Source organism: Oncorhynchus tshawytscha, linkage group LG14, assembly GCF_018296145.1.
Source record: "Oncorhynchus tshawytscha isolate Ot180627B linkage group LG14, Otsh_v2.0, whole genome shotgun sequence".
Classification (NCBI taxonomy): domain Eukaryota; kingdom Metazoa; phylum Chordata; class Actinopteri; order Salmoniformes; family Salmonidae; genus Oncorhynchus; species Oncorhynchus tshawytscha.
Window position 1 is genome coordinate 58668833 of NC_056442.1, and position 26561 is coordinate 58695393.

A 26561-nucleotide genomic window follows, 5' to 3' on the forward strand; every position below is an offset into this window, starting at 1 on the left:
GTTCTCATTTGCAATTGAGACCTGGCCAAGATAAAGCAAAGCAGTGTGACACATACAACAACACAGAGTTACACATGGAGTAAAACAAACATACAGTCAATAAATACAGTAGGAAATGGTGGCAAAGTAATTACAATATAGCAATTAAAAACTGGAATGGTAGATGTGCAGAGGATGAATGTGCAAGTTGAGATACTGGGGTGCAAAGGAGCAAGATAAGTAAATAAATACAGTATGGGGATGAGCTATGTACAGGTGCAGTGATCTGTGAGCTGCTCTGACAGCTGGTGCTTAAAGCCAGTGAGCCACAGACCCGTAGCACTCATGTCCGTAGCCATGAAGTGCTTTGAAAGGCTAGTCATGGCTCACATCAACACCATCATCCCAGACACCCTGGACCCACTCCAATTTGCATACCGCCCCAACAGATCCACAGATGACGCAATCTCTATTGCACTTCACACTGGCCTTTCCCACCTGGACAAAGGGAACACCTATGTGAGAATGCTATTCATTGACTACAGCTCAGCGTTCAACACCATTGTGCCCTCAAAAGCTCATCACTAAGCTAAGGACTCTGGGACTAAACACCTCCCTCTGCAACTGGATCCTGGACTTCCTGACGAGCCAACCTCCAGGTGGTGAGAGTAGGTAGCAACACATCTGCCACGCTGATCCTCAACACGGGTGGGGGCTCCTCAGGGGTGCGTGCTCAGTCCCCTCCTGTATTCCCTGTTCACCCACGACTGCATGGCCAGGCACGACTCCAACACCATCATTAAGTTTGCAGACGACACAACAGTGGTAGGCCTGATCACCGACAACAACGAGACAGCCTATAGGGAGGAGGTCAGAGACCTCGCCGTGTGGTGCCAGGACAACAACAGTGGTAGGCCTGATCACCGACAACAACGAGACAGCCTATAGGGAGGTCAGAGACCTGGCCGGGTGGTGCCAGGACAACAACCTATCCCTCAACTTAACCAAGACTACGGAGATGATTATGGACTACAGGAAAAGGAGGACCGAGCACGCCCCCATTCTCATCGATGGGGCTGTAGTGGAGCAGGTTGAGAGCTTCAAGTTCCTTGGTGTCCACATCACCAACAAACTAGAATGGTCCAAACACACCAAGACAGTTGTGAAGAGGGCACGACAAAGCCTATTCCCCCTCAGGAAACTAAAACGATTCGGCATGGGTCCTCAGATCCTCAAAAGGTTCTACAGCTGCAAAATCGAGAGCATCCTGGTTGCATCACTGCCTGGTACGGCAATTGCTCGCAAGGCACTACAGAGGGTAGTGTGTACGGCCCAGTACATCATTGGGGCAAAGCTGCCTGCCATCCAGGACCTCTACACCAGGCGGTGTCAGAGGAAGGCCCTAAAAATTGTCAAAGACCCCAGCCACAGACTGTTCTCTCTACTACCGCATGGCAAGCGGTACCGGAGGACCAAGTCTAGGACAAAAAGGCTTCTCAACAGTTTTTACCCCCAAGTCATAAGACTCCTGAACAGGTAATCAAATGGCTACCCGGACTATTTGCATTGTGTGCCCCCCCAACCCCTCTTTTACGCTGCTGCTACTCTCTGTTCATTATATATGTATAGTCACTTTAACTGTACCTACATGTACATACTACCTCAATCAGCCTGACGAACCAGTGTCTGTATGTAGCCTCTCTACTGTATATAGCCTCTACTGTATATAGCCTCTCTACTGTATATAGCCTCGCTACTGTATATAGCCTCGCTACTGTATATAGCCTCTCTACTGTATATAGCCTCTCTACTGTATATAGCCTCTCTACTGTATATAGCCTCTCTACTGTTATAGCCCCTCTACTGTATATAGCCTCTACTGTTTATAGCCTCTACTGTATATAGCCCTCTACTGTATATAGCCCCTCTACTGTATATAGCCTCTACTGTTATATAGCCTCTCTACTGTATATAGCCTCTACTGTATATAGCCTCTCTACTGTATATAGCCTCTACTGTATATAGCCTCTCTACTGTATATAGCCTCTCTACTGTTATAGCCTGCCTACTGTATATAGCCTCTCTACTGTATATAGCCTCTCTACTGTATATAGCCTCTACTGTATATAGCCTCTCTACTGTATATAGCCTCTCTACTGTTATAGCCTGCCTACTGTATATAGCCTCACTACTGTATATAGCCTCGCTACTGTATATAGCCTCGCTACTGTATATAGCCTCTCTACTGTATATAGCCTCTCTACTGTATATAGCCCCTCTACTGTATATAGCCCATCTACTGTATATAGCCCATCTACTGTATATAGCCCCTCTACTGTATATAGCCCCTCTACTGTATGTAGCCTCTACTGTTTATAGCCTCTCTACTGTATATAGCCTCTACTGTATATAGCCTCTCTACTGTATATAGCCTCTCTACTGTATATAGCCTCTCTACTGTTATAGCCTCTCTACTGTTATAGCCTCCCTACTGTATATAGCCTCCCTACTGTACATAGCCTCTCTACTGTATATTGCCTCTACTGTATATAGCCTCTACTGTATAGAGCCTCTCTACTGTATATACTGTATATAGCCTCACTACTGTATATAGCCTCTCTACTGTATATACTGTATATAGCCTCTCTACTGTATATAGCCCATCTACTGTATATAGCCCATCTACTGTATATAGCCCCTCTACTGTATATAGCCCCTCTACTGTATGTAGCCTCTACTGTATATAACTTCACTACTGTATAGAGCCTCTACTGTATATAACTTCACTACTGTATAGAGCCTCTACTGTATGTAGCCTCTCTACTGTATGTAGCCTCTACTGTATATAGCCTCTACTGTATGTAGCCTCTCTACTGTATATACTGTATATAGCCTCACTACTGTATATAGCCTCACTACTGTATATAGCCTCTACTGTATATAGCCTCTACTGTATGTAGCCTCTACTGTATGTAGCCTCTCTACTGTATATAGCCTCTACTGTATGTAGCCTCTCTACTGTATATACTGTATATAGCCTCACTACTGTATATAGCCTGTCTACTGAATATAGCCCATCTACTGTATATATCCCCTCTACTGTATATAGCCTCTCTACTGTTTATAGCCTCTACTGTATGTAGCCTGTCTACTGTATATATCCTCTCTACTGTATATAGCCTCTCTACTGTATATAGCCTCCCTACTGTATATAGCCTCTACTGTATATAACTTCACTACTTTATAGAGCCTCTCTACTGTATATAGCCTCTACTGTATAGAGCCCCTCTACTGTATATAGCCTCCCTACTGTATATAGCCTCCCTACTGTATATAGCCTCTCTACTGTATGTAGCCTCCACTGCATATAGCCTCTCTACTGTATATAGCCTCTACTGTTTATACTGTATAGAGCCTCTACTGTATATACTGTATATAGCCTCACTACTGTATATAGCCTCACTACTGTATATAGCCTGTCTACTGAATATAGCCCCTCTACTGTATATAGCCTCTACTGTATGTAGCCTCTACTGTATATATCCTCTACTGTATATAGCCTCTACTGTATATAGCCTCTACTGTATATAGCCTCTCTACTATATGTAGTCTCTCTATTGTATATAGCCTCTACTGTTTATACTGTATATAGCCTCTACTGTATATACTGTATATAGCCTCTACTGTATATAGCCTCCCTACTGTATATAGCCTCCCTACTGTATATAGCCTCTACTGTATGTAGCCTCTACTGTATATAGCCTCACTACTGTATATACTGTATATAGCCTCACTACTGTATATAGCCTCACTACTGTATATAGCCTGTCTACTGAATATAGCCCCTCTACTGTATATAGCCTCTCTGTTTATAGCCTCTACTGTATGTAGCCTGTCTACTGTATATAGCCTCTCTACTGTATATAGCCTCTACTGTATATAGCCTCTACTGTATATATCCTCTCTACTGTATATAGCCTCCCTACTGTATATAGCCTCCCTACTGTATGTAGCCTCTACTGTATGTAGCCTCTACTGTATATAGCCTCACTACTGTATATACTGTATATAGCCTCACTACTGTATATAGCCTGTCTACTGAATATAGCCCATCTACTGTATATATCCCCTCTACTGTATATAGCCTCTCTGTTTATAGCCTCTACTGTATGTAGCCTGTCTACTGTATGTAGCCTGTCTACTGTATAGAGCCCCTCTACTGTATGTAGCCTCACTACTGTATATAGCCTGTCTACTGAATATAGCCCCTCTACTGTATTTAACCTCCCTACTGTATATAGCCTCTACTGTATAGAGCCTCTACTGTATAGAGCCTCTCTACTGTATCTACTGTATAGAGCCTCACTACTGTATATAGCCTCACTACTGTATATAGCCTGTCTACTGAATATAGCCCCTCTACTGTATATAGCCCCTCTACTGTATATAGCCCCTCTACTGTATAGAGCCTCTACTGTATATAGCCTCTCTACTGTTATAGCCTCTACTGTATATAGCCTCTACTGTATATAGCCTCTACTGTATGTAGCCTCTCTACTGTATATAGCCCCTCTACTGTATAGAGCCTCTACTGTATATAGCCTCTCTACTGTATATAGCCTCTACTGTATATAGCCTCTACTGTATATAGCCTCTACTGTATGTAGCCTCTCTACTGTATATAGCCTCTACTGTATGTAGCCTCTACTGTATGTAGCCTCCCTACTGTATATATCCTCTACTGTATGTAGCCTCCCTACTGTATATAGCCTCTCCTGTATATAGCCTCTCCTGTATATAGCCTCTCCTGTATGTAGCCCATCTACTGTATGTAGCCTCTCTACTGATATAGCCTCTACTGTTTATACTGTATTCAGCATTTCACTGTGAGGTCTCCTACACCTGTTGTATTCAGCATTTCACTGTAAGGTCTACTACACCTGTTGTATTCAGCATTTCACTGTAAGGTCTACTACACCTGTTGTATTCAGCATTTCACTGTGAGGTCTACTACACCTGTTGTATTCAGCATTTCACTGTGAGGTCTACTACACCTGTTGTATTCAGCATTTCACTGTGAGGTCTACTACACCTGTTGTATTCAGCATTTCACTGTGAGGTCTACTACACCTGTTGTATTCAGCATTTCACTGTGAGGTCTACTACACCTGTTGTATTCAGCATTTCACTGTGAGGTCTACTACACCTGTTGTATTCAGCATTTCACTGTGAGGTCTACTACACCTGTTGTATTCATCATTTCACTGTAAGGTCTACTACACCTGTTGTATTCAGCATTTCACTGTAAGGTCTACTACACCTGTTGTATTCAGCATTTCACTGTAAGGTCTACTACACCTGTTATATTCAGCATTTCACTGTAAGGTCTACTACACCTGTTGTATTCAGCATTTCACTGTAAGGTCTACTACACCTGTTGTATTCAGCATTTCACTGTAAGGTCTACTACACCTGTTGTATTCAGCATTTCACTGTAAGGTCTACTACACTTGTTATATTCAGCATTTCACTGTAAGGTCTACTACACCTGTTATATTCAGCATTTCACTGTAAGGTCTACTATACCTGTTATATTCGGCGCACGTGACAAATAAAGTTAAGAATTGATCTGCTTATTAGCCCCACCCCACAGAGGTTCCTTTGCCAACCAGAGGAGGATGTTACATGTTGTCTTGGCAACGGAACCACCTTAGGCAGGGCGAGGGCAATAAACAGACCAGATCGCAGCCCCACCTCACCATCGCTCAACCTGCTCCACTGCAGCCCCCACCTCAAGTAGAGACACCCTCCCCCCCAATTGCTAAAGGCCTGTATGAACTATGCATCGAGAATGATAGAGGCCTCTAGTGGCCAAAAAGCATGGGCAGTACCATTGAGGGCTTCCACCATTTTTAATGTAGTCAACTGGGTGAGACTTCCAACTTAATTGGCTGATCCCTCCTGGTGACCCTGTTGGACATGACCCTACGATCAGCCAATCGTAGAGAAGAACATGTACAACTTCAAAATGGAGATGAGAGAGAGCCTCAATGGCACTGCCCATTCTGTCACAGACTCGATAATGGCACCATAGAGATAGGGTGACAGAACAATTCTGTATTTACCTGATCTATTTGTTATTAAATGGCTAACAATTAATACTTAACTAATAGTAAGACATTTCTGTCCTGCTTCTGTGTTTATAATGGTCTCCAATCTAGTTCCCTGCAGCTTATCTGGGCGTATGGTCACCAGATATGACTTGAGCCGACAAAATGAGTTAGACTGCATTACATAGACAATAATGTGTTTTATTAGCGTATGGGGGGGGGGGTAGAACAATCCCTCATGGTCTCTAAATTGCCCTTGCATCTGGGAAACTAAGCCAGAGTGGGGTTAAGACAACCCAGGACAATGATAGGATGAACCCAGAGTGACTTATGATGCTCCTTGGTCTGCATGGGGGGGGGGCAGAATTATTGAACCAAACATTCCTGAGCATTCTTAGTGTCAGCTATATAAAGAACTCTGCATTTGTGTAAAGGTTTGGTTACTCGGTCCAACACTCAAGGATGGGGGTCGACCAGCCTCATTATTGCAATAATTTATCGATTTGAAATAAAGATGATTGTTTTGAAGAAATGACAGTCTCTCTCAGTATGAACTCACCCTCGTTATCCACCATCTTTATAAGCTGCATATGTTGCCTGGCTGCCCATACCCCTTGCTCCAGGCAAACACGCTACACCACAGACAGCGTTGACCAGTAAGAAACTATCTAAACCCTACTGCTTACCGACCTAACTTCAAAATGGGGGTAGATACAAGCCAAGGATGCGATACAGCAACTCCGATAGATCAGCTGGAGAATTCAGTTTGAGTCGTCAAAACAACGTGATCATAGGTTTTATTTTCCACAACAATTCTTTATTTAATGTTTTAATTACAGAGTCACAACCGTCTCTCTCTTTATAGGTTTAATTCATCTGTGCTCGTCTGTATTGAAGAGAAAGAGACCAATATTTATACACGGACTAAAACAACGTCCTTTAATCAAAAGCTTGTCTATCTTTACATGCCAAAAATAAGTTGAAATCAATAAATCCCAATAAAAAAAAAGAAGCTTTTTAAAGTATAGTAAGCTAGTATAGTCGGTAACACAAAGTAGAGATGAGGTGAATGGACATACAACACAAGTAGCATTGAAGGAAAATAAAGAAATAAGAGAATTGGAATAGAAATGGGAAAACTGCAAAAAAATAAATTGTAAAACCATAACTAGGTTATTTTCTGTATGGGTAATTTATTCATTTATATCTGTAACCTTGTTTAAAAATACTTTGTAAATTACATTTTATTATCAATATTAAAGGTCTTTCAAGGCCACTGTGTGAATACAGCAGTCCAGCATTCCTGAGGTGTCCCAAAGCAGAAAGAGTACAGGGTTTAATCAGGGACATTCCCCTTCCGATTAGCTCTGCACTTTGTCGTGTGCAGTCCACAGCACATCATGATTGTCTGGTTTCATTCTGAAAGGCACTCTGCAGTAACAGTCCACAAGTTAGTGTTCTGATTAGCGTCTGATGGCCACAGCCATCACTGTCGGTGGTACAGTTTTGCACCATGTTCAGCAGAACAGGAGAGGCACTAGGACTAGTGTTGATGACCTGATCAACACCGGGGTACACTGCAAAGGCAAGATGAGCTACACTGCAAAGGCAAGATGAGCTACACTGTAAAGGCAAGATGAGCTACACTGTAAAGGCAAGATGAGCTACACTGCAAAGGCAAGATGAGCTACACTGTAAAGGCAAGATGAGCTACACTGCAAAGGCAAGATGAGCTACACTGCAAAGGCAAGATGAGCTACACTGCAAAGGCAAGATGAGCTACACTGCAAAGGCAAGATGAGCTACACTGCAAAGGCAAGATGAGCTACACTGCAAAGGCAAGATGAGCTACACTGCAAAGGCAAGATGAGCTACACTGCAAAGGCAAGATGAGCTACACTGCAAAGGCAAGATGAGCTACACTGCAAAGGCAAGATGAGCTAGACTGCTGTAAAAAAAGGCACAAGAGTAGAAGCCAGGGTGTAGGGCCTGAGGCAACGGGGAGGGGGAAGGGGGCCGTTTCCCTAACTCGGTCCTCGGGACCCCCTAGCACTACACAACACATTCAAAATGATTAAAGCTGGATATTTTAAAAAATCAGCTGTGTAGTGCAAAAACTCAAAACATGCCCCCCCTTGTGGTCCGGAGGACCGAGTTTAGGAAACCCTTGGGTAGGGCTGTGACGGTCATTATATTTTGTCAACTGGTAAGTGTCATGCTATTAACTGAGGGTCTCACACTAAATTGACCGTTAATGAAGATAAACACATTAAGCATCTCTCCGGGTCGACCACTGACGTGGACCATCGTTGTCGTGCTTCTATTGGAACGTCAACATTTTGATTTGTAAGAAGTCTAATTCATTCAATATAGCCGACTATCACCATAAATTCATTAATGAATCATTTTTTATATAATAATAATAATTTGGGCATCATTCCCAGGTGATTAATATTTTCACCCATCAGACTATTTTCCATTGAATTTTATCTTTACAAATACTAAATAATGTGTGAAACGAGTTCTGATTTAGAATGGCCCATTAACATGCACCGGTCTGAACGGGCAATTTTTAAAAATAAAAAGTCATCTGTATGCACTTGAATGGCAAATGGAGGACGCTTTTCCCATGGTTCAATTTCATGACAGCCAGGTAGACAGACGACTCTGGTTGTAACGTGCTTAATAATATTAAGAAAGTTGAGAAATAAATATAGTCGGCCTAGCCTATAGAAAGCTGATAGGATTCTCCTCTTTTTAACAGAGGCCATCAAAACTGTTTTCCTCACGCAATTGCATAACATAGGCTGTAGAAATGTTGCCCCAACAGAGCACATATTTAACTCCATGCATCAACCAGCTATGAGGAGCTGGCTCTCGCTGCCCAACAGGTGATCCTATTCCACTCAACTCTTGACTGCTCTCGGGAAGTGTTTGATTTGCTTCTCCACTGTATTTGCATTAAGTGATTACAGGGACAATAGAGCGCCGAGTACCAATTACCAACAGCGACATCACAGCTCAGTTTTAGAGAAGCCTAGTTTTACCTTGACTCATGGGGAATTTGACTGCAATCATGACTGGTGACTGCTGGGGAGGTGGTAATACCTTAACAGCCCTAGGTATGGATGAGGTTTTGGTCAGAGAAATGGGTATAGGGGTTTAGGGGGGGGGGTTAGGTGTCTAGTGACATTAAGGCCATTAACGCAGGTCACTCTCGTCTTCCTCTATGGTCTTCTTGATGCGGAGGAGCATAGTGGTCAGCCACTGGTCCAACCTAGAGATAGTGTCATATTCCTTCACCTGAGAGAGAGGAGAGGAGACAGACAGACAGAGAGATGGGGAGGGAGAGAGGAGACAGACAGACAGAGCGATGGGGAGAGGAGACAGACAGACAGAGCGATGGGAGAGAGGAGACAGACAGACAGAGCGATGGGGGGAGACAGACAGACAGAGCGATGGGAGAGAGGAGACAGACAGACAGAGCGATGGGGAGGGAGAGAGGAGACAGACAGACAGAGCGATGGGGAGGGAGAGAGGAGACAGACAGACAGAGATGGGGAGGGAGAGAGGAGACAGACAGACAGAGCGATGGGGAGGGAGAGAGGAGACAGACAGACAGAGCGATGGGGAGGGAGAGAGGAGACAGACAGAGCGATGGGGAGGGAGAGAGGAGACAGACAGACAGAGCGATGGGGAGGGAGAGAGGAGACAGACAGAGCGATGGGGAGGGAGAGAGGAGACAGACAGAGCGATGGGGAGGGAGAGAGGAGACAGACAGAGCGATGGGGAGGGAGAGAGGAGACAGACAGAGCGATGGGGAGGGGAGAGAGGAGACAGACAGAGCGATGGGGAGGGAGAGAGGAGACAGACAGAGCGATGGGGAGGGAGAGAGGAGACAGACAGAGCGATGGGGAGGGAGAGAGGAGACAGACAGACAGAGCGATGGGGAGGGAGAGAGGAGACAGACAGACAGAGCGATGGGGAGGGAGAGAGGAGACAGACAGACAGAGCGATGGGGAGGGAGAGAGGAGACAGACAGACAGAGCGATGGGGAGGGAGAGAGGAGACAGACAGACAGAGCGATGGGGAGGGAGAGAGGAGACAGACAGACAGAGCGATGGGGAGGGAGAGAGGAGACAGACAGACAGAGCGATGGGGAGGGAGAGAGGAGACAGACAGACAGAGCGATGGGGAGGGGGAGAGGAGACAGACAGACAGAGCGAGGGGGAGAGGAGACAGACAGACAGAGCGATGGGGAGGGAGAGAGGAGACAGACAGACAGAGCGATGGGGAGGGAGAGAGGAGACAGACAGACAGAGCGATGGGGAGGGAGAGAGGAGACAGACAGACAGAGCGATGGGGAGGGAGAGAGGAGACAGACAGACAGAGCGATGGGGAGGGAGAGAGGAGACAGACAGACAGAGCGATGGGGAGGGAGAGAGGAGACAGACAGACAGAGCGATGGGGAGGGAGAGAGGAGACAGAGAGATGGGGAGGGAGAGACAGACAGAGAGATGGGGAGGGAGAGAGGAGACAGAGAGATGGGGAGGGAGAGAGGAGACAGAGAGGAGACAGACAGACAGAGCGATGGGGAGGGAGAGAGGAGACAGAGAGTTCATGTCAGACTTCCTCAGTGACGGTCCAGCGTTTGCGGTCTTTTCATGTATTTGCATGACTTCAGTAATGACTTCCTCATTCACAAATAAAGACACAGAACAACACTTTGAGAGTACTACTCACGGCATCAGTATATACATCCACATTCTGTTCTTCACACGCATCTAGAAGTTTCTACAGAGAAATAAAGACATTTATTCTATTAGAAAACATATAGTTTGGAGTTGAAAGACCTTAAGAGAAAAGACAACAAAAAAAGTGGAAGAGCTTGGTAAAGATGAGGGGTTAGATAAGACTAAACAGACTTCCTTACCTTCAGCAGTTTACATTCCCGAGAATCTGAGAAGGCAGGGAACATTTCTTCGTACTTCTGCAAGGCCAGCTAGATGGCAGGAGATAGGGTTGTTTAGTCAAGAGAAGAAACCTAGAAACCTCATGGAGGATTTGAAACAGACGTCAGAAGTCAGTTTTAGGGCGTACTTTGGCATTGAGCATGTCCACACAGAAGTGGCAGAGAGCTGCCTTGAAGAAGTAGTCCTTAGCGCTGTACTTTAGCAACGTGCTGTCCATTGCATTGGTCCCAACCTTTAATACAACACACACACACACACACACACACAATTACATAAAACATATTTACAAGGAAGTGCCTCCTCCGCATCACTGTCATTGACAGATCTCACCTGTTCGCAGATCTCACCTGTTCGCAGATCTCACCTGTTCGCAGATCTCACCTGTTCGCAGATCTCACCTGTTCGCAGATCTCACCTGTTCGCAGATCTCACCTGTTCGCAGATCTCACCTGTTCATAGATCTCACCTGTTCATAGATCTCACCTGTTCATAGATCTCACCTGTTCATAGATCTCTATGGCCTTCTGGTACTGTTCCAGTTGAGCTGCATAGACAGCCACCTTCAGAAGGCACTTGTTAGCAGAGCTGAGAGGACATGGAGAAAGGTAGAGGTAGAGGGAGAGTAATTATGACAACCAGTCACAAAACAGGCAAATATAACAGGGTCTGATTGAGTAGGACAGAACATCCCAAATATAACAGGGTCTGATTCAGTAGGACAGAACAGCCCAAATATAACAGGGTCTCAATAAGATCACAGTAAGGGGTCACGTGGGCTCACAGTAAGGGGTCACGTGGACTCACAGTAAGGGGTCACGTGGGCTCACAGTAAGGGGTCACGTGGGCTCACAGTAAGGGGTCACGTGGGCTCACAGTAAGGGGTCACGTGGGCTCACAGTAAGGGGTCACGTGGGCTCACAGTAAGGGGTCACGTGGGCTCACAGTAAGGGGTCACGTGGGCTCACAGTAAGGGGTCACGTGGGCTCACAGTAAGGGGTCACGTGGGCTCACAGTAAGGGGTCACGTGGGCTCTATTCATTACATTTCTGTCTCTCTGTAGCTCCCACCATAGATATATACCCCTACAGAGATGATGTGTGGTCCAGCGGTAGAAGCTGCTGACCCCGGCACATGTATGCCAGAGTCGGAGTGGGTTGGAATCCAGACCACTGCCCTTCGACCCCCCCTCCCCAACACTGTTCAAGCTCTTTAATTAAGCTACACATTAAGGATTGGGAATACCATCCTCCTTAAAAAGACCTTTCCCCCAAAAACGATGAATATAGTGTCTGCGGTTCTACCTTGTGGACTCTTCTCCTTTGTAGTAGTCTGCTGCCTGTTCATAGTGAGCTATAGCCTGCAGACAGAGACAACATTTAGACATGCCTGACCCACACAGTCCCCCCCTCACACCTGACCCGCACAGTCCCCCCCTCACACCTGACCCGCACAGTCCCCCTCACACCTGACCCGCACAGTCCCCCTCACACCTGACCCGCAGTCCCCCTCACACCTGACCCACAGCCCCCCCCCTCACACCTGACCCCACAGCCCCCCCCCCTCACACCTGACCCCACAGTCCCCCCTCACACCTGACCCCACAGTCCCCCCTCACACCTGACCCACAGCCCCCCTCCCTCACACCTGACCCACAGCCCCCCTCCCTCACACCTGACCCACAGCCCCCCTCCCTCACACCTGACCCACAGCCCCCCCCCCTCACCTGACCCACAGCCCCCCTCACCTGACCCACAGCCCCCCCCCCCCTCACACCTGACCCACACAGTCCCCCCTCACACCTGACCCACAGCCCCCCCCCTCACACCTGACCCACAGCCCCCCTCACCTGACCCACAGCCCCCCCTCCCTCACACCTGACCCACAGTAAATAATCCATTTGAATTCAATCACTTTTTGACAGCATCCCTTTTGATTTAAAACAAAACTTTGCCCATTGCAGAAGTGGTCAGAAACTTTTATGAACCTGAGACATGCAGGTCTTCATCACTGGAAAAGATAAAATGGTTGAGTTTGATATCATTTAAAAGAATACAAACAGGGTTCTTTTTTTAAACTTCAAATATGTAAAAACGCTTATACTCTTAGATTTTTTTTCTCTCCAGATTCACAGGTCGTATCTTAGCCCCTACTTTACAGCTGAGGTTTTTGTGTTGAGTCGCCATTGGTTGAAACACAACATGCTCTTGAGTACAGAGTGGGTATCATTTCATTAATAACAACTACCCCTTGTATCATTAGCAAACTTCCTGGTGTCGGAGCAGTCCATGCAGTCATGGACCAACAAGGAGTATAGGAGGGGACTAAGCACGCACCCCTGAGGGGCCCCCCACGTGTTGAGGACCAGCGTGACGGAGGTGTTGTTGCCTAACCTTACCACCTGGGGTTGCGGCCCGTCAGGAAGTCCAGGATCCAATGGAAGATTTAATTCAAATCAAAAAAGGGGTAATGTAAAAAAAAAAAAAAAAGAGATTTAAATACCCTTCAGACAAGCATCTGGAAAGATCCATCTGGCCCAGACAAGTACATCCTGGTTCACCGGACTACGGATGCAAATGTGTTATTATATCTGACTTTGCATCTTTACTCGTAGGGGGCTGATTCTCCCAGTCCAGAGCTATACGGGACAGTAGTGACTGTCCCAGGCTAGCTGGAGGACAGATACAGGCTGTGTGCCCCCCCCCCAATCCCTATATAAAAGGCTAGCTGGAGGACAGATACAGGCTGTGTGTCCCCCCCCAATCCCTATATAAATGCACTACTTTTGGGGGCCCATAGATCTGACCGTATCAATGTCCACCAGCTCCGTCTCGTAGATCTCTGCGATGGAGATGTGATGTTTGGCTGCGATGGTGAACCGTCCCTAACGAGTCCAAATAGACAGGGGGAAAACAGAGGAAGCAGAAAGGGGAGGAGGAAAAACAGAGGAAGCAGAAAGGGAGGAGGAAAACAGAGGAGGAAAACAGAGGAAGCAGAAAGGGAGGAGGAAAACAGAGGAAGCAGAATGGGAGGAGGAATACAGAGGAAGCAGAAAGGGAGGAGGAATACAGAGGAAGCAGAAAGGGGGAGGAAAACAGAGGAAGCAGAAAGGGAGGAGGAAAACAGAGGAAGCAGAAAGGGAGGAGGAAAACAGAGGAAGCAGAAAGGGAGGAGGAAAACAGAGGAAGCAGAAAGGGAGGAGGAAAACAGAGGAAGCAGAAAGGGAGGAGGAATACAGAGGAAGCAGAAAGGGAGGAGGGAAACAGGAGGGAAACAGAGGAAGCAGAAAGGGAGGAGGAATACAGAGGAAGCAGAAAGGGAGGAGGAATACAGAGGAAGCAGAAAGGGAGGAGGAAAACAGAGGAAGCAGAAAGGGAGGAGGAAAACAGAGGAAGCAGAAAGGGAGGAGGAAAACAGAGGAAGCAGAAAGGGAGGAGGAAAACAGAGGAAGCAGGAAAACAGAGGAAGCAGAAAGGGAGGAGGAAAACAGAGGAAGCAGAAAGGGAGGAGGAAAACAGAGGAAGCAGAAAGGGAGGAGGAAAACAGGAAGCAGAAAGGGAGGAGGAAAACAGAGGAAGCAGAAAGGGGAAACAAAAAGAAGGATGAGAGAAGCAAACAGAACACCAGACCTAGGCTCATATCAGCTCTCTATGTTACTGTGCTTCAGATACACGCTGCCCATTGTTTTACTGTGTTGAACCAATAGGTACAGTCAAAGAGGAGGATATCGTCGGGCCTCTATCCATACTAACACTTCTCACCATGTCTGTGTAGATCTCGATGGCTCGGTTCAGACAGTTGATTGCCTCTGTAGGGAGGAAACATCAGATGCATTATCAACTCACAGAGATACCCCCTTTTATTCACTCTGATCTGCAGGAAAATACCAAGATAATGTTTCATTTCTTTGGAGAAATATTAACTGCTCTCTTAGCGTTTGGTTGAGTGTCTACAGTGGTAGGAGGGGGGGGGGTAATGTTTCTCAGAAGAAATGAAACATTAACCAAATGCTGAAAGAACAGTTGAGTGTCTACAGTGGTAGGAGGGGGGTAATGTTTCTCAGAAGAAATGAAACATTAACCAAATGCTGAAAGAACAGTTGAGTGTCTACAGTGGTAGGGTAAAGACAGCCCTAACATGGGAGGTAATGGTTGTAAAGTCCATGGTGAGATACACAGGGAGAGGGAGAGACAGTGGAATACCTTGTGGGTCCGCTTTTTTGAAGGCGTTTCCAGCGTCTATGAAGTTAGTTGCAGCATCGTGTTTACTCTGCATCTGCAGGTGGAGCCGGGCCGCCTGGGAGAACGCATTACCTGCAGCTGGAAACACAGACACATTATCCAACTATCACAACCAACTATCACAATACAGACATATTATCCTACTATCACAATACAGACACATTATCCAACTATCACAATACAGACATATTATCCTACTATCACAATACAGACATATTATCCAACTATCACAATACAGACACATTTTCCAACTATCACAATACAGACACATTATCCTACTATCACAATACAGACACATTTTCCAACTATCACAATACAGACATATTATCCAACTATCACAATACAGACATATTATCCAACTATCACAATACAGACATATTATCCAACTATCACAATACAGACATATTATCCAACTATCACAATACAGACATATTATCCAACTATCACAATACAGACATATTATCCAACTATCACAACCAACTATCACAATACAGACATATTATCCAACTATCACAATACAGACATATTATCCAACTATCACAATACAGACATATTATCCTACTATCACAATACAGACATATTATCCAACTATCACAATACAGACATATTATCCAACTATCACAATACAGACATATTATCCAACTATATCATATTATCCTAATCACAGACATATTATCCAATTCAGACCCCCTATTCAGACCCTTGACCCCCCACATTTTGTTACATTACAGCCTTATAAAATTAATTACAACAAAATTACTAATCTACACACAATAATGACAAAGTGAAAACAGGTTTAGAAATGTATTACAAATAATTAACAGAAATACCTTATTTACATAATTATTCAGACCCTTTGCTATGAGACTAGAAATTGAGCTCAGGTGCTTCCTGTTTCCATTGATCATCCTTGAGATGTTTTTACAACTTGATTGGGGTCCACCTGTGGTAAATTCAATTGATTGGACATGATTTGGAAAGGCACACACTTGTCTATATAAGGATCCACAGTTGACAGTGCATGTCAGAGCAAAAACCAAGCCATGAGGTTGAAGGAATTGACCATAGAGCTCCGAGACAGGATTGAGACGAGGTACAGATCTGGGGAAGGGTACCAAAACATTTCTGCAGCATTTAAGGTCCTCAAGAACACAGTGGCCTCCATCATTCTGAAATGGAAGAAGTTTGGAACCACCAAGACTCTTCCTAGAGCTGGCAGACCGGCCAAACTGAGCAATTGGGGGAGAAGGGCCTTCGTCAGGGAGGTGACCAAGAACCCGATGGTCACTCTGACAGAGTTCCTCTGTGGAGTTGGGAGAACCTTCCAGAAGGTTCGCCCATCTCTGCAGCACTGCACCAATCAGGCCTTTATGGTAGAGCGGCCAGATGGAAGCCACTCCTCAGTAAAAGGCACATGACAGACAACTTGGAGTTTTCCAAAAAGGCACCTAAAGACTCTCAGACCATGAGAAACAAGATTCTCTGCTCTGATGAAACCAAGATTGAACTCTTTGGCCTGAATGCCAAGCGTCACGTCTGGATGAAACCTGGCACCATCCCTACGGAGAAGCATGGTGAAGCACGGTGAAGCATGGTGGTGTCAGCATCATGTTGTGGGGATGTTTTTCAAGGGAGGGACTGGGAGACTGTTCATCTTTGCTTCAATGCTGACTAGAGTACACAGCCAAGACAACGCAAGCGTGGCTTTGGGACAAGTCTCTGAATGTCCTTGAGTGGCCCAGCCAGAGCCCGGACCTGAACCCGATCGAACATCTCTGGAGAGACCTGAAAATAGCTGTGCAGCGACGCTCCCAATCCAACCTGACAGAGCTTGAGAGGATCTGCAGAGAAGAATGGGAGAAACTCCCCAAATACAGGTGTGCTAAGCTTGTAGCGTCATACCCAAGAAGACTTGAGGCTGTAATCTCTGCCAAAGGTGCTTCAACAAAGTACTGAGTAAAGGGTCTGAATACTTAAGTAAAAATTATGGGGTATTGTGTGTAGATTGAGGGAAAAAAATAATAAATCAGTTTTAGAATAAGGGTGTAACGTAACAAATATTTGGGAAATGTCAAAGGGTCTGAATACTTTGAATGCACAAAGCAGCCGTCTCCACAGTGACAACGCAGCCGTCTCCACAGTGACAACGCAGCCGTCTCCACAGTGACAACGCAGCCGTCTCCACAGTGACAACGCAGCCGTATCCACTGTGACAACGCAGCCGTATCCACTGTGACAACGCAGCCGTATCCACTGTGACAACGCAGCCGTATCCACTGTGACAACGCAGCCGTATCCACTGTGACAACGCAGCCGTATCCACTGTGACAACGCAGCCGTATCCACTGTGACAACGCAGCCGTATCCACTGTGACAACGCAGCCGTATCCACTGTGACAACGCAGCCGTATCCACTGTGACAACGCAGCCGTATCCACTGTGACAACGCTGCCGTATCCACTGTGACAACGCAGCCGTATCCACTATGACAACGCAGCCGTATCCACTATGACAACGCAGCCGTATCCACTATGACAACGCAGCCGTATCCACTATGACAACGCAGCCGTATCCACTATGACAGCGCAGCCGTATCCACTAACACAACCGTATCCACTAACACAACGCAGCCGTATCCACAAACACAACGCAGCCGTATCCACAATGACAACGCAGCCGTATCCACAATGTCAACGCAGCCGTATCCACTAACACAAGGCAGCCGTATCCACTATGACAACGCAGCCGTATCCACTATGACAACGCAGCCGTATCCACTATGACAACGCAGCCGTATCCACTATGACAACGCAGCCGTATCCACTATGACAACGCAGCCGTATCCACTATGACAACGCAGCCGTATCCACTATCACAACGCAGCCGTATCCACTATGACAAAGCAGCCGTATCCACTATGACAACGCAGCCACTATCCACTATGACAATGCAGCCACTATCCACTATGACAATGCAGCCACTATCACAATGCAGCCGTATCCACTAACACAACCGTATCCACTTTGACAACACAACCGTATCCACTATGACAACCGTATCCACCATGACAACGCAGCCGTATCCACTATGACAACGCAGCCACTATCACAACGCAGCCGTATCCACTAACACAACCGTATCCACTATGACAACGCAGCCGTATCCACTATGACAACGCAGCCGTATCCACTATGACAACGCAGCCGTATCCACTATGACAACGCAGCCGTATCCACTAACACAAGGCAGCCGTATCCACTATGACAACGCAGCCGTATCCACTATGACAACGCAGCCGTATCCACTATGACAACGCAGCCGTATCCACTATGACAACGCAGCCGTATCCACTATGACAACGCAGCCGTATCCACTATGACAAAGCAGCCGTATCCACTATGACAACGCAGCCACTATCCACTATGACAATGCAGCCACTATCCACTATGACAATGCAGCCACTATCACAATGCAGCCGTATCCACTAACACAACCGTATCCACTTTGACAACACAACCGTATCCACTATGACAACCGTATCCACCATGACAACGCAGCCGTATCCACTATGACAACGCAGCCACTATCACAACGCAGCCGTATCCACTAACACAACCGTATCCACTATGACAACGCAGCCGTATCCACTATGACAACCGTATCCACCATGACAGCCGTATCCACTATGACAACGCAGCCGTATCCACTATGACAACGCAGCCGTATCCACTAGAAGATCCTTCTTCTTTGGCACCAAAATCGACGTTGTCGTTAAAACTAGCGTCGCTCGTGTTTCTCCGACGCTCATTCTGCCTACGATGGAGCTACGGCGAGGTGGGGCCTTTTCTCTCCTCACCGGCTCGCTTCATACTCATCGCCAGAACCCACTGGCTCCAGGTCATCTACAAGTCTTTGCTAGGTAAAGCTCCGCCTTATCTCAGCTCACTGGTCACCATAACAACACACACCCGTAGCACGCGCTCCAGCAGGTATATCTCACTGGTCATCCCCACACCAGTTCTATATGACTACAAGACAGTGTCCCCCCCCACCACACCAGTTCTATATGACTACAAGACAGTGTGTGTCCCCCCACCACACCAGTTCTATATGACTACAAGACAGTGTGTCCCCCCACCACACCTGTTCTATATGACTAGAAGACAGTGTCCCCCCCCCACACCAGTTCTATATGACTACAAGACAGTGTCCCCCCACACCAGTTCTATATGACTACAAGACAGTGTCCCCCCACACCAGTTCTATATGACTACAAGACAGTGTCCCCCCACCAGTTCTATATGACACCCCCACACCAGTTCTATATGACTACAAGACAGTGTCCCCCCCCACCACACCAGTTCTATATGACTACAAGACAGTGTCCCCCCACCACACCAGTTCTATGACTACAAGACAGTGTCCCCCCACCACACCAGTTCTATATGACTACAAGACAGTGCCCCCCACCACACCAGTTCTATATGACTACAAGACAGTGTTCCTCACCACACCAGTTCTTCGCCATCTTGTACATGTTGGCAGCCCTGGCGTACATATCACAGGCCTCCTCCATCTTGGATGAACCTCTGCATCAACAGAAGAAGAGTAAAGCAGTGAGCCAGAGGCACTAAACAGGTGGTATCAGGACTAGTAACACAGTGTACGAACAGCCATAAGGTATAGGCTTCGTTTAAAACATTGTCAAGTATAATCACTGAGTGTATTGGTTAAAAAAAACTACTGTCAGAATAGCAGTTCAAATGTGTGCATGAGATGACAACAACAATTATCATTAATTAGACCTATTAACTAACCAACCCAAGGCAGTCGTATGATTGAGAAACATTATGAGTAAGAAATCATTGTTGATGTTTACAATAAAGTGTGAAGACAAAAAAGGTCTTCAGTAGTGGAATGGGGAACAGAATGTAACAGCCAGACGCTAACGTAGACGTCATCATTTCCAAAGCAGCTGATGAAGTCATTTCACAATAGCAGCATATTATGCTGGCTGTGTAGTCGCAGAATATTTTATTATTATTATTTTTCAAAATAAGTGTCCACCTGCAGAGACTTCCTAACTTTGGGAATATCATATTTTTTTACATTCTAGCACCGAAGGGGATCATTTAATACATTCTCTTTTGAATATTTTATTATTCATACCAGTATTTCTTTGAAAGTTTACACAAATAGGGGGCGGCAGGGTAGCCTGGTGGTTAGAGCGTTGGACTAGTAACCGGAAGGTTGCAAGTTCAAACCCCCGAGCTGACAAGGTACAAATCTGTCGTTCTGCCCCTGAACAGGCAGTTAACCCACTGTTCCTAGGTCGTCATTGAAAATAAGAATTTGTTCTTAACTGACTTGCCTAGTTAAATAAAGGCAAAAATAAATAAATAAAATACTGGTATGCTGAAAACTAATTGTGTAGGACAGGCTATATTGAAAATATACTATAAATTTTTTTTTTTTTAAATTACTCAATAGAGTCTGCAGAACTTAAATGGGTCTCTTGTGCTGGGCAACGGGTTTAATACAGAGTACTGAGGATTCCTTACTCCACCCACTGCAATACAGGGTATATGGGATACTTATTGGCTTGTAGAGAGAACATTTATACCCGTCTTTTTAAGGCCAATAAAAAAAGACAGTGATACTGGTGTGTTGAGAATATTGGACGTTTCTGCCTGGCTCAGCTGAAGTGGGTAGGAAATAATCAGCAGGGTCTCTAACCAAATAGGGTCAGTCCCCCTCCAAAACTAACCCGATTTGGTTAGTAGAGACCCTGCTGATTATTTCCTACACACTTCAGCTGAGCCAGGCAGAAACGTCCAATATTCTCAACACACCAGTATCACTGTCTTTTTTAATTGGCCTTAAAAAGAAATGTTGGCATCTTTCCTATTTCTTTTCATAAAATACTTACTAGATTTTTTATTTTTTTTTGCACTATAAAAAGTAGATATTGATTAAAATCCCAATATCTTTTGAACGAGTTATCCACAAGACAATGTTTTTGAAATGCAGACTTCTATTTGAAAGATGTCGTCATGACCCTACCAACGTGACGTCATCCGTCTGTCCTGCTGGCAGAAAACCAGGAGCCATAAAATAAAATAAAATATCAAAATAGGTTTCCTTTTACTTTACTCTCATGTGTTACCAGCCAATATAGAAATACAACTTAATCCACGTAAAAAAAATTTAAAAAGCTTTTAAAAAAAACCTCACCTAATTTCAACTGTTATTAGGTAACTTTGTGTTGTTGTCCAACAGGCTAAAGTTAGCTAGCTAAATTACCTTGTTGACTTGTTTGCTAGCTAAGCTAACTGCTGTTAGCTGGATGAGGAAATTGCACTAACGTTAGTAGACCAATACTATATAACTTTTTTTCCATCGACAATAAACGTTAAATTGTAGTTGGTAACTAATAGCGAACAGTACCTAACTTTGTTCACTGTACTATTTGCGATTTTTTTTAGCAAAACTACCAGAGACTGGCTAGCTGGAATGCTCACCCAAACAACGCCCCGAAAAACGACTGAGACGATTTCAGTTTCTTTTCAGCCTCAGCGATCAGAGCCGAGGCTTCCTTCTCTTTTCCAGAGTTGTCCATGTTTGTAACAACTAGGTATACTTTAGAAATGTAGTAAAGCAGCAGTTGATGTCTTGTTCTTGGTCTTCTTCTTCTTCTGTGGATTTTTTCTTTTTTAATGTCAGTTGGCAACCAACTTTAAGGTGCTTTACCGCCACCAACTGGACTGGAGTGTAGACCAGAGACAGGAAAGGTCTTAACTCAACCAATATTCTTTTCTCGCTAAGGAAACGAAATAGATCATTAAATACTACATCCCCTGGTGATTTCCCCAGCAGTTCACTTAATCCTGGCTGTTAAACCCCATTACTCCACAAATCTAATAACAATCGCTCCCCTTTCCCTCACATATTTCTGGCACTGAAGTAGAACTTGTTCCACTGATTCCATCTCCTCCTGACAATGATCACACCTCGCAGTGGGATGTTTCACCACCAATTTAACTGTACTATTGAGCTTTGTGTGTCCCAGTTTCAGCCTTGTGATTACACTTTCCTTCCTTCTCTCTCGGCTTGATGACCTCTCCCGGCCCCCACCTTTTCCTGAATCTTAGAAAGGTGTCTTCCTTTTGCCTCTCTGTTCCACAACTCTTTGCCGTTTGTTTTTAACCACTGTAACCTAATGAGGATGATCCATACCTGTTAACAGTCTAGATGAACCTAATGATGGCCCATACCATGGCCATGGCTGACAAGGTATAAAAAAAAACTGTCATTCTACCCTTGAACAAGTCCGTTAACCCACTGTTCCTAGGCCATCATTGAAAATAAGAACTTGCCTAAGTTAAATAAAGTTTTATCTTTATTTTTTAAATACCTGCTAACAACCTAGAGGAACCTAGGGAGTTTTCCCTACAGAGTTTTTCCTAGCCACCGTGCTTCTACACTTGCATTGCTTGCTGTTTGGGGTTTTAGGCTGGGTTTCTGTACAGCACTTTGAGATATCAGCTGATGTACGAAGGGCTATATGAATACATTTGATTTGATTTGATGAACCTAATCGTCATGGTGATGGAGAACCTCTACACATTGAAATCAGCACCAAGGCCAGCCTTGATATGGGCCCAAAAAAATGCATCAGGTCAATCGCTTGGCCTGACAAAAACACATATCGAAAACAAATCATGTTGCTATAGGTTTATATCACCGCAATCATGCATAGCCTTCCAGCAATTTTCTTAAACCCACCCTTAGTCACAATTAATCCAAAGGTTGGCCTCTTGGACTTGTGTTGGATTCATGGATAATAGCCCATCTCTACAAAATTGTAACTTGTGAGAAAATACAAGTGATTATCACTTGTCCTTTTAGCAACGTCAATGTGTAGCGTTCCACTTCCAAACATAAAAGGCTTGACGTTCTTTTAAAGCAAGGTGTTACAAAAGTGCCATACAGTGAATGTACAGCATTGATCAGTAGACCAGCCGTTTGGACCAGCACTCCAGATATTCTTGAACTTTCTGTTCCTCTCGTGGAAGATCAAAAGTCACCATTGTAATGTGAAACGCTGTATCCCCATCTCACTTTAATGACCTTCCAGCAGTTGGCGATGACAGGTTGACCTACCGATAGAGCTCAGGAATCTGTCATTCGGGGATAAACAAAAGGACACCAGTGGGGCCCGTCTTTATATTTGACTCTCTTAATTATTACGGCTGATAATCATCATCTCTATAGATTCTACAAACATTGAGGACCCAGCAGGAATTCTAGAGTTTTATGAATAATCTAATGAGTTCCGGAATTGACGTTATTCCATTATGTAACTATTTCCTCCAGCCTCTTGAGGGTAAAGCCTTTCCTGTTTTGACATTTCTGAAGAAAATATCCACTTTCAAAGAATGTCACAAAAGGATGACTTAATTAAAGCAAACCGTGTGAGTCCAAATCAGCAATTGAGCAAAGTCATTTCACAGTTGGATGCAGGGAAAACAGGACAGACTACACAGACATTTCTTCAACACAGCGATATGTGTCTCATTATAAATTATTTCGTGAAGGAAATGCTAAATGCTACCTGCATATTTATTAGCTAATGTTCTCCTCCACATGTACAGTTTATGCTCCCCAAATTGCAGTCAGCGCAAGAAACCCATGTATTGCCAGGGTAAAAATAAAATAAAAAAACAGTTGAAACAAGTCATATTTGAGAAATAGGCGTCAAAGAATTAATTTCACTGCAAGCATCACAAGAAAACTAGATTTGTAAACAACTTTCAGTTGTCAAGCTTTAATGCAATCCTTGTTTCATATATTACTTGTGAAGGTACAGTAGACAGGCCAGCAGAGAGCTGTTTAAAGAAGAGCTTGAATTTGTTTTTTATTTTTTATTTCACCTTTATTTAACCAGGTAGGCTAGTTGAGAACAAGTTCTCATTTACAACTATGACCTGGCCAAGATCAAGCAAAGCAGTGTGACACAAACAACAACACAGAGTTACACGTGGAATAAACAAACATACAGTCAATAACACAATAGAAAAAAATAAAGTATATATACAGTGTGTGCAAATGGCGTGAGGAGGTAAGGCAATAAATAGGCCATAGTAGCGAGGTAATGAAAGTTTAGCAAATGAACACTGGAGTGATAGATGTGCAGATGATGATGTGCAAGGAGAAATGCTGGTGTGCAAAAGAGCAGAAAAGTACATTTAATTTAAGCAATATGGGGATGAGGTAGATAGATTGGGTGGGCTGTTTAGAGATGGACTATGTACAGCTGCAGTGATCGGTTAGCTGCTCAGATAGCTGATGTTTAAAGTTAGTGAGGGAGATTTGAGTCTTAAGCTTCAGTGATTTTTGCAGTTCGTTCCAGTCACTGGCAGCAGAGAACTGGAAGGAAAGGCGACCAAAGGAAGTGTTGGCTTTGGGGAGGATCAGTGAGATATACCTGCTTGAGTACATGATACGGGTGGGTGTTGTTATGGTGACCAGTGAGCTGAGATAAGGCGGAGCTTTACCTAGGATAGACTTATAGATGACCTGGAGCCAGTGGGTCTGGCGATGAATATGTAGCGAGGGCCATCCGACTAGAGTGTTCAGGTCGCAGTGGTGGGTAGTAGAAGGTGATTTGGTAACAAATCGGATGCCACTGTGACTGCATCCAGTTTGCTGAGTAGAGTATTGTAAACTATTTTGTAAATGGCATCGCCGAAGTCGAGGATCGGTAGGATAGTCAGTTTTATGAGGTTATGTTTAGTGGCGTGAGTGAAGGAGGCTTTGTTGCGAAATAGGAAGCCAATTCTAGATTTAATTTGGGATTGGAGATGTTTAATATGAGTCTGGAAGGAGAGTTTACAGTCTAACCAGACCAGACACCTAGGTATTTGTAGTTGTCCACATATTCTAAATCAGAACCGTCCAGAGTAGTGATGCTGGGCGGGCAGGTGCGGGCAGCGAACGGTTGAAAAGCATGCATTTGGTTTTACTAGCGTTTAAGAGTAGTTGGAGGGCACGGAAGGAGTGTTGTATGGCATTGAAGCTCATATGGAGATTAGTTAACACAGTGTCCAAAGAAGGGCCAGAAGTATACAGAATGGTGTCGTCTGCGTAGAGGTGGATCAGGGAATCACCAGCAGCAAGAGCGACATCATTGATATATACAGAGTCGGCCCGAGAATTGAACCCTGTGGCACCCCCATAGAGACTGCCAGAGGTCCGGACAACAGGCCCTCCGATTTGACACTCTGTCTGAGAAGTAGTTGGTGAACCAGGTGATGCAGTCATTTGAGAAACCAAGGCTGTTGCGTCTGCCGATAAGAATGCAGTGATTGACAGAGTTGAAAGCCTTGGCCAGGTCGATGAAGACGGCTGCACAGGACTGTCTTTTATCGATGGCGGTTATGATATCGTTTAGTACCTTGAGCGTGGCTGAGGTGCACCCGTGACCAGCTCGGAAACTGGATTGCACAGCGGAGAAGGTCAAGTGTGATTCAAAATGGTCAGTGATCTGTTTATTAACTTGGCTTTCGAAGACTTTCGGAAGGCAGGGCAGGATGGATATATGTCTATAACAGTCTGGGTCTAGTGTCCCCCCCTTTGAAGAGGGGGATGACCGCGGCAGCTTTCCAATCTTTAGGGATCTCGGACGATACGAAAGGGAGGTTGAACAGACTGGTAATAGGGGTTGCAACAATGGCATCGGATAATTTTAGAAAGAGAGGGTCCAGATTGTCTAGCCCAGCTGATTTGTATGGGTCCAGGTTTTGCAGCTCTTTCAGAACATCTGCTGTTTGGATTTGGGTGAAGGAGAAGCTGGAGAGGCTTGGGCAAGTAGTTGCGGCGGGTTCGGAGCTGTTGGCCGAGGTTGGAGTAGCCAGAAGGAAGGCTTATTGAAATTCTAGATTATCGTGGATTTATCGGTGGTGACAGTGTTACCTAGCCTAGGTGCAGTGCGCAGCTGGGAGGAGGTGCTCTTGTTCTCCATGGAAATTAACAGTGTCCCAGAACTTTTTTGGAGTTAAAGCTACAGGATGCAAATTTCTGTTTGAAAAAGCTAGACTTTGCTTTCCTGGCTGACTGCGTGTATTGGTTTCCTGACTTCCCTGAAAAGTTGCATATCGCGGGTACTATTTGATGCTAGTGCAGTCCGCCACAGGATCTTTCCTGCATATATAACATACAGTACATGTCTTAGAATTCTGTAGCATTATAGCATTTTATAG

At 45.0% G+C, this 26561-nt stretch overlaps 1 protein-coding gene across 1 annotated transcript; it reads right to left on the reverse strand.

Annotated features, from left to right (window-relative positions):
* Positions 1–6869: 6869 nt before the first annotated feature.
* Positions 6870–22021, reverse strand: napab (N-ethylmaleimide-sensitive factor attachment protein, alpha b). Its single transcript, XM_042297758.1, has 11 exons — positions 21822–22021; positions 19810–19889; positions 15262–15378; positions 14821–14867; positions 13866–13943; positions 12364–12419; positions 11563–11647; positions 11190–11294; positions 11023–11091; positions 10833–10883; positions 6870–9392 (listed from the first exon to the last, which is right to left on the reverse strand). The coding sequence occupies exons 1-11, from the start codon at positions 21917–21919 to the stop codon at positions 9291–9293; spliced, it is 888 nt and encodes a 295-aa protein (XP_042153692.1). The 5' UTR covers positions 21920–22021; the 3' UTR covers positions 6870–9290.
* Positions 22022–26561: the final 4540 nt, after the last annotated feature.

Bases quoted from the DNA above. Each gene is read 5' to 3' on its own strand.
- napab (XM_042297758.1), bottom strand. From the start codon at position 21,919: ATGGACAACTCTGGAAAAGAGAAGGAAGCCTCGGCTCTGATCGCTGAG. The intron at 13,944-14,820 runs GTGAGAAGTGTT...TGGACTCGTTAG, and splicing joins TCGAGATCTACACAGACATG to GGACGGTTCACCATCGCAGC. The intron at 10,884-11,022 runs GTAAGGAAGTCT...ATTTCTCTGTAG, and splicing joins GGGAATGTAAACTGCTGAAG to AAACTTCTAGATGCGTGTGA.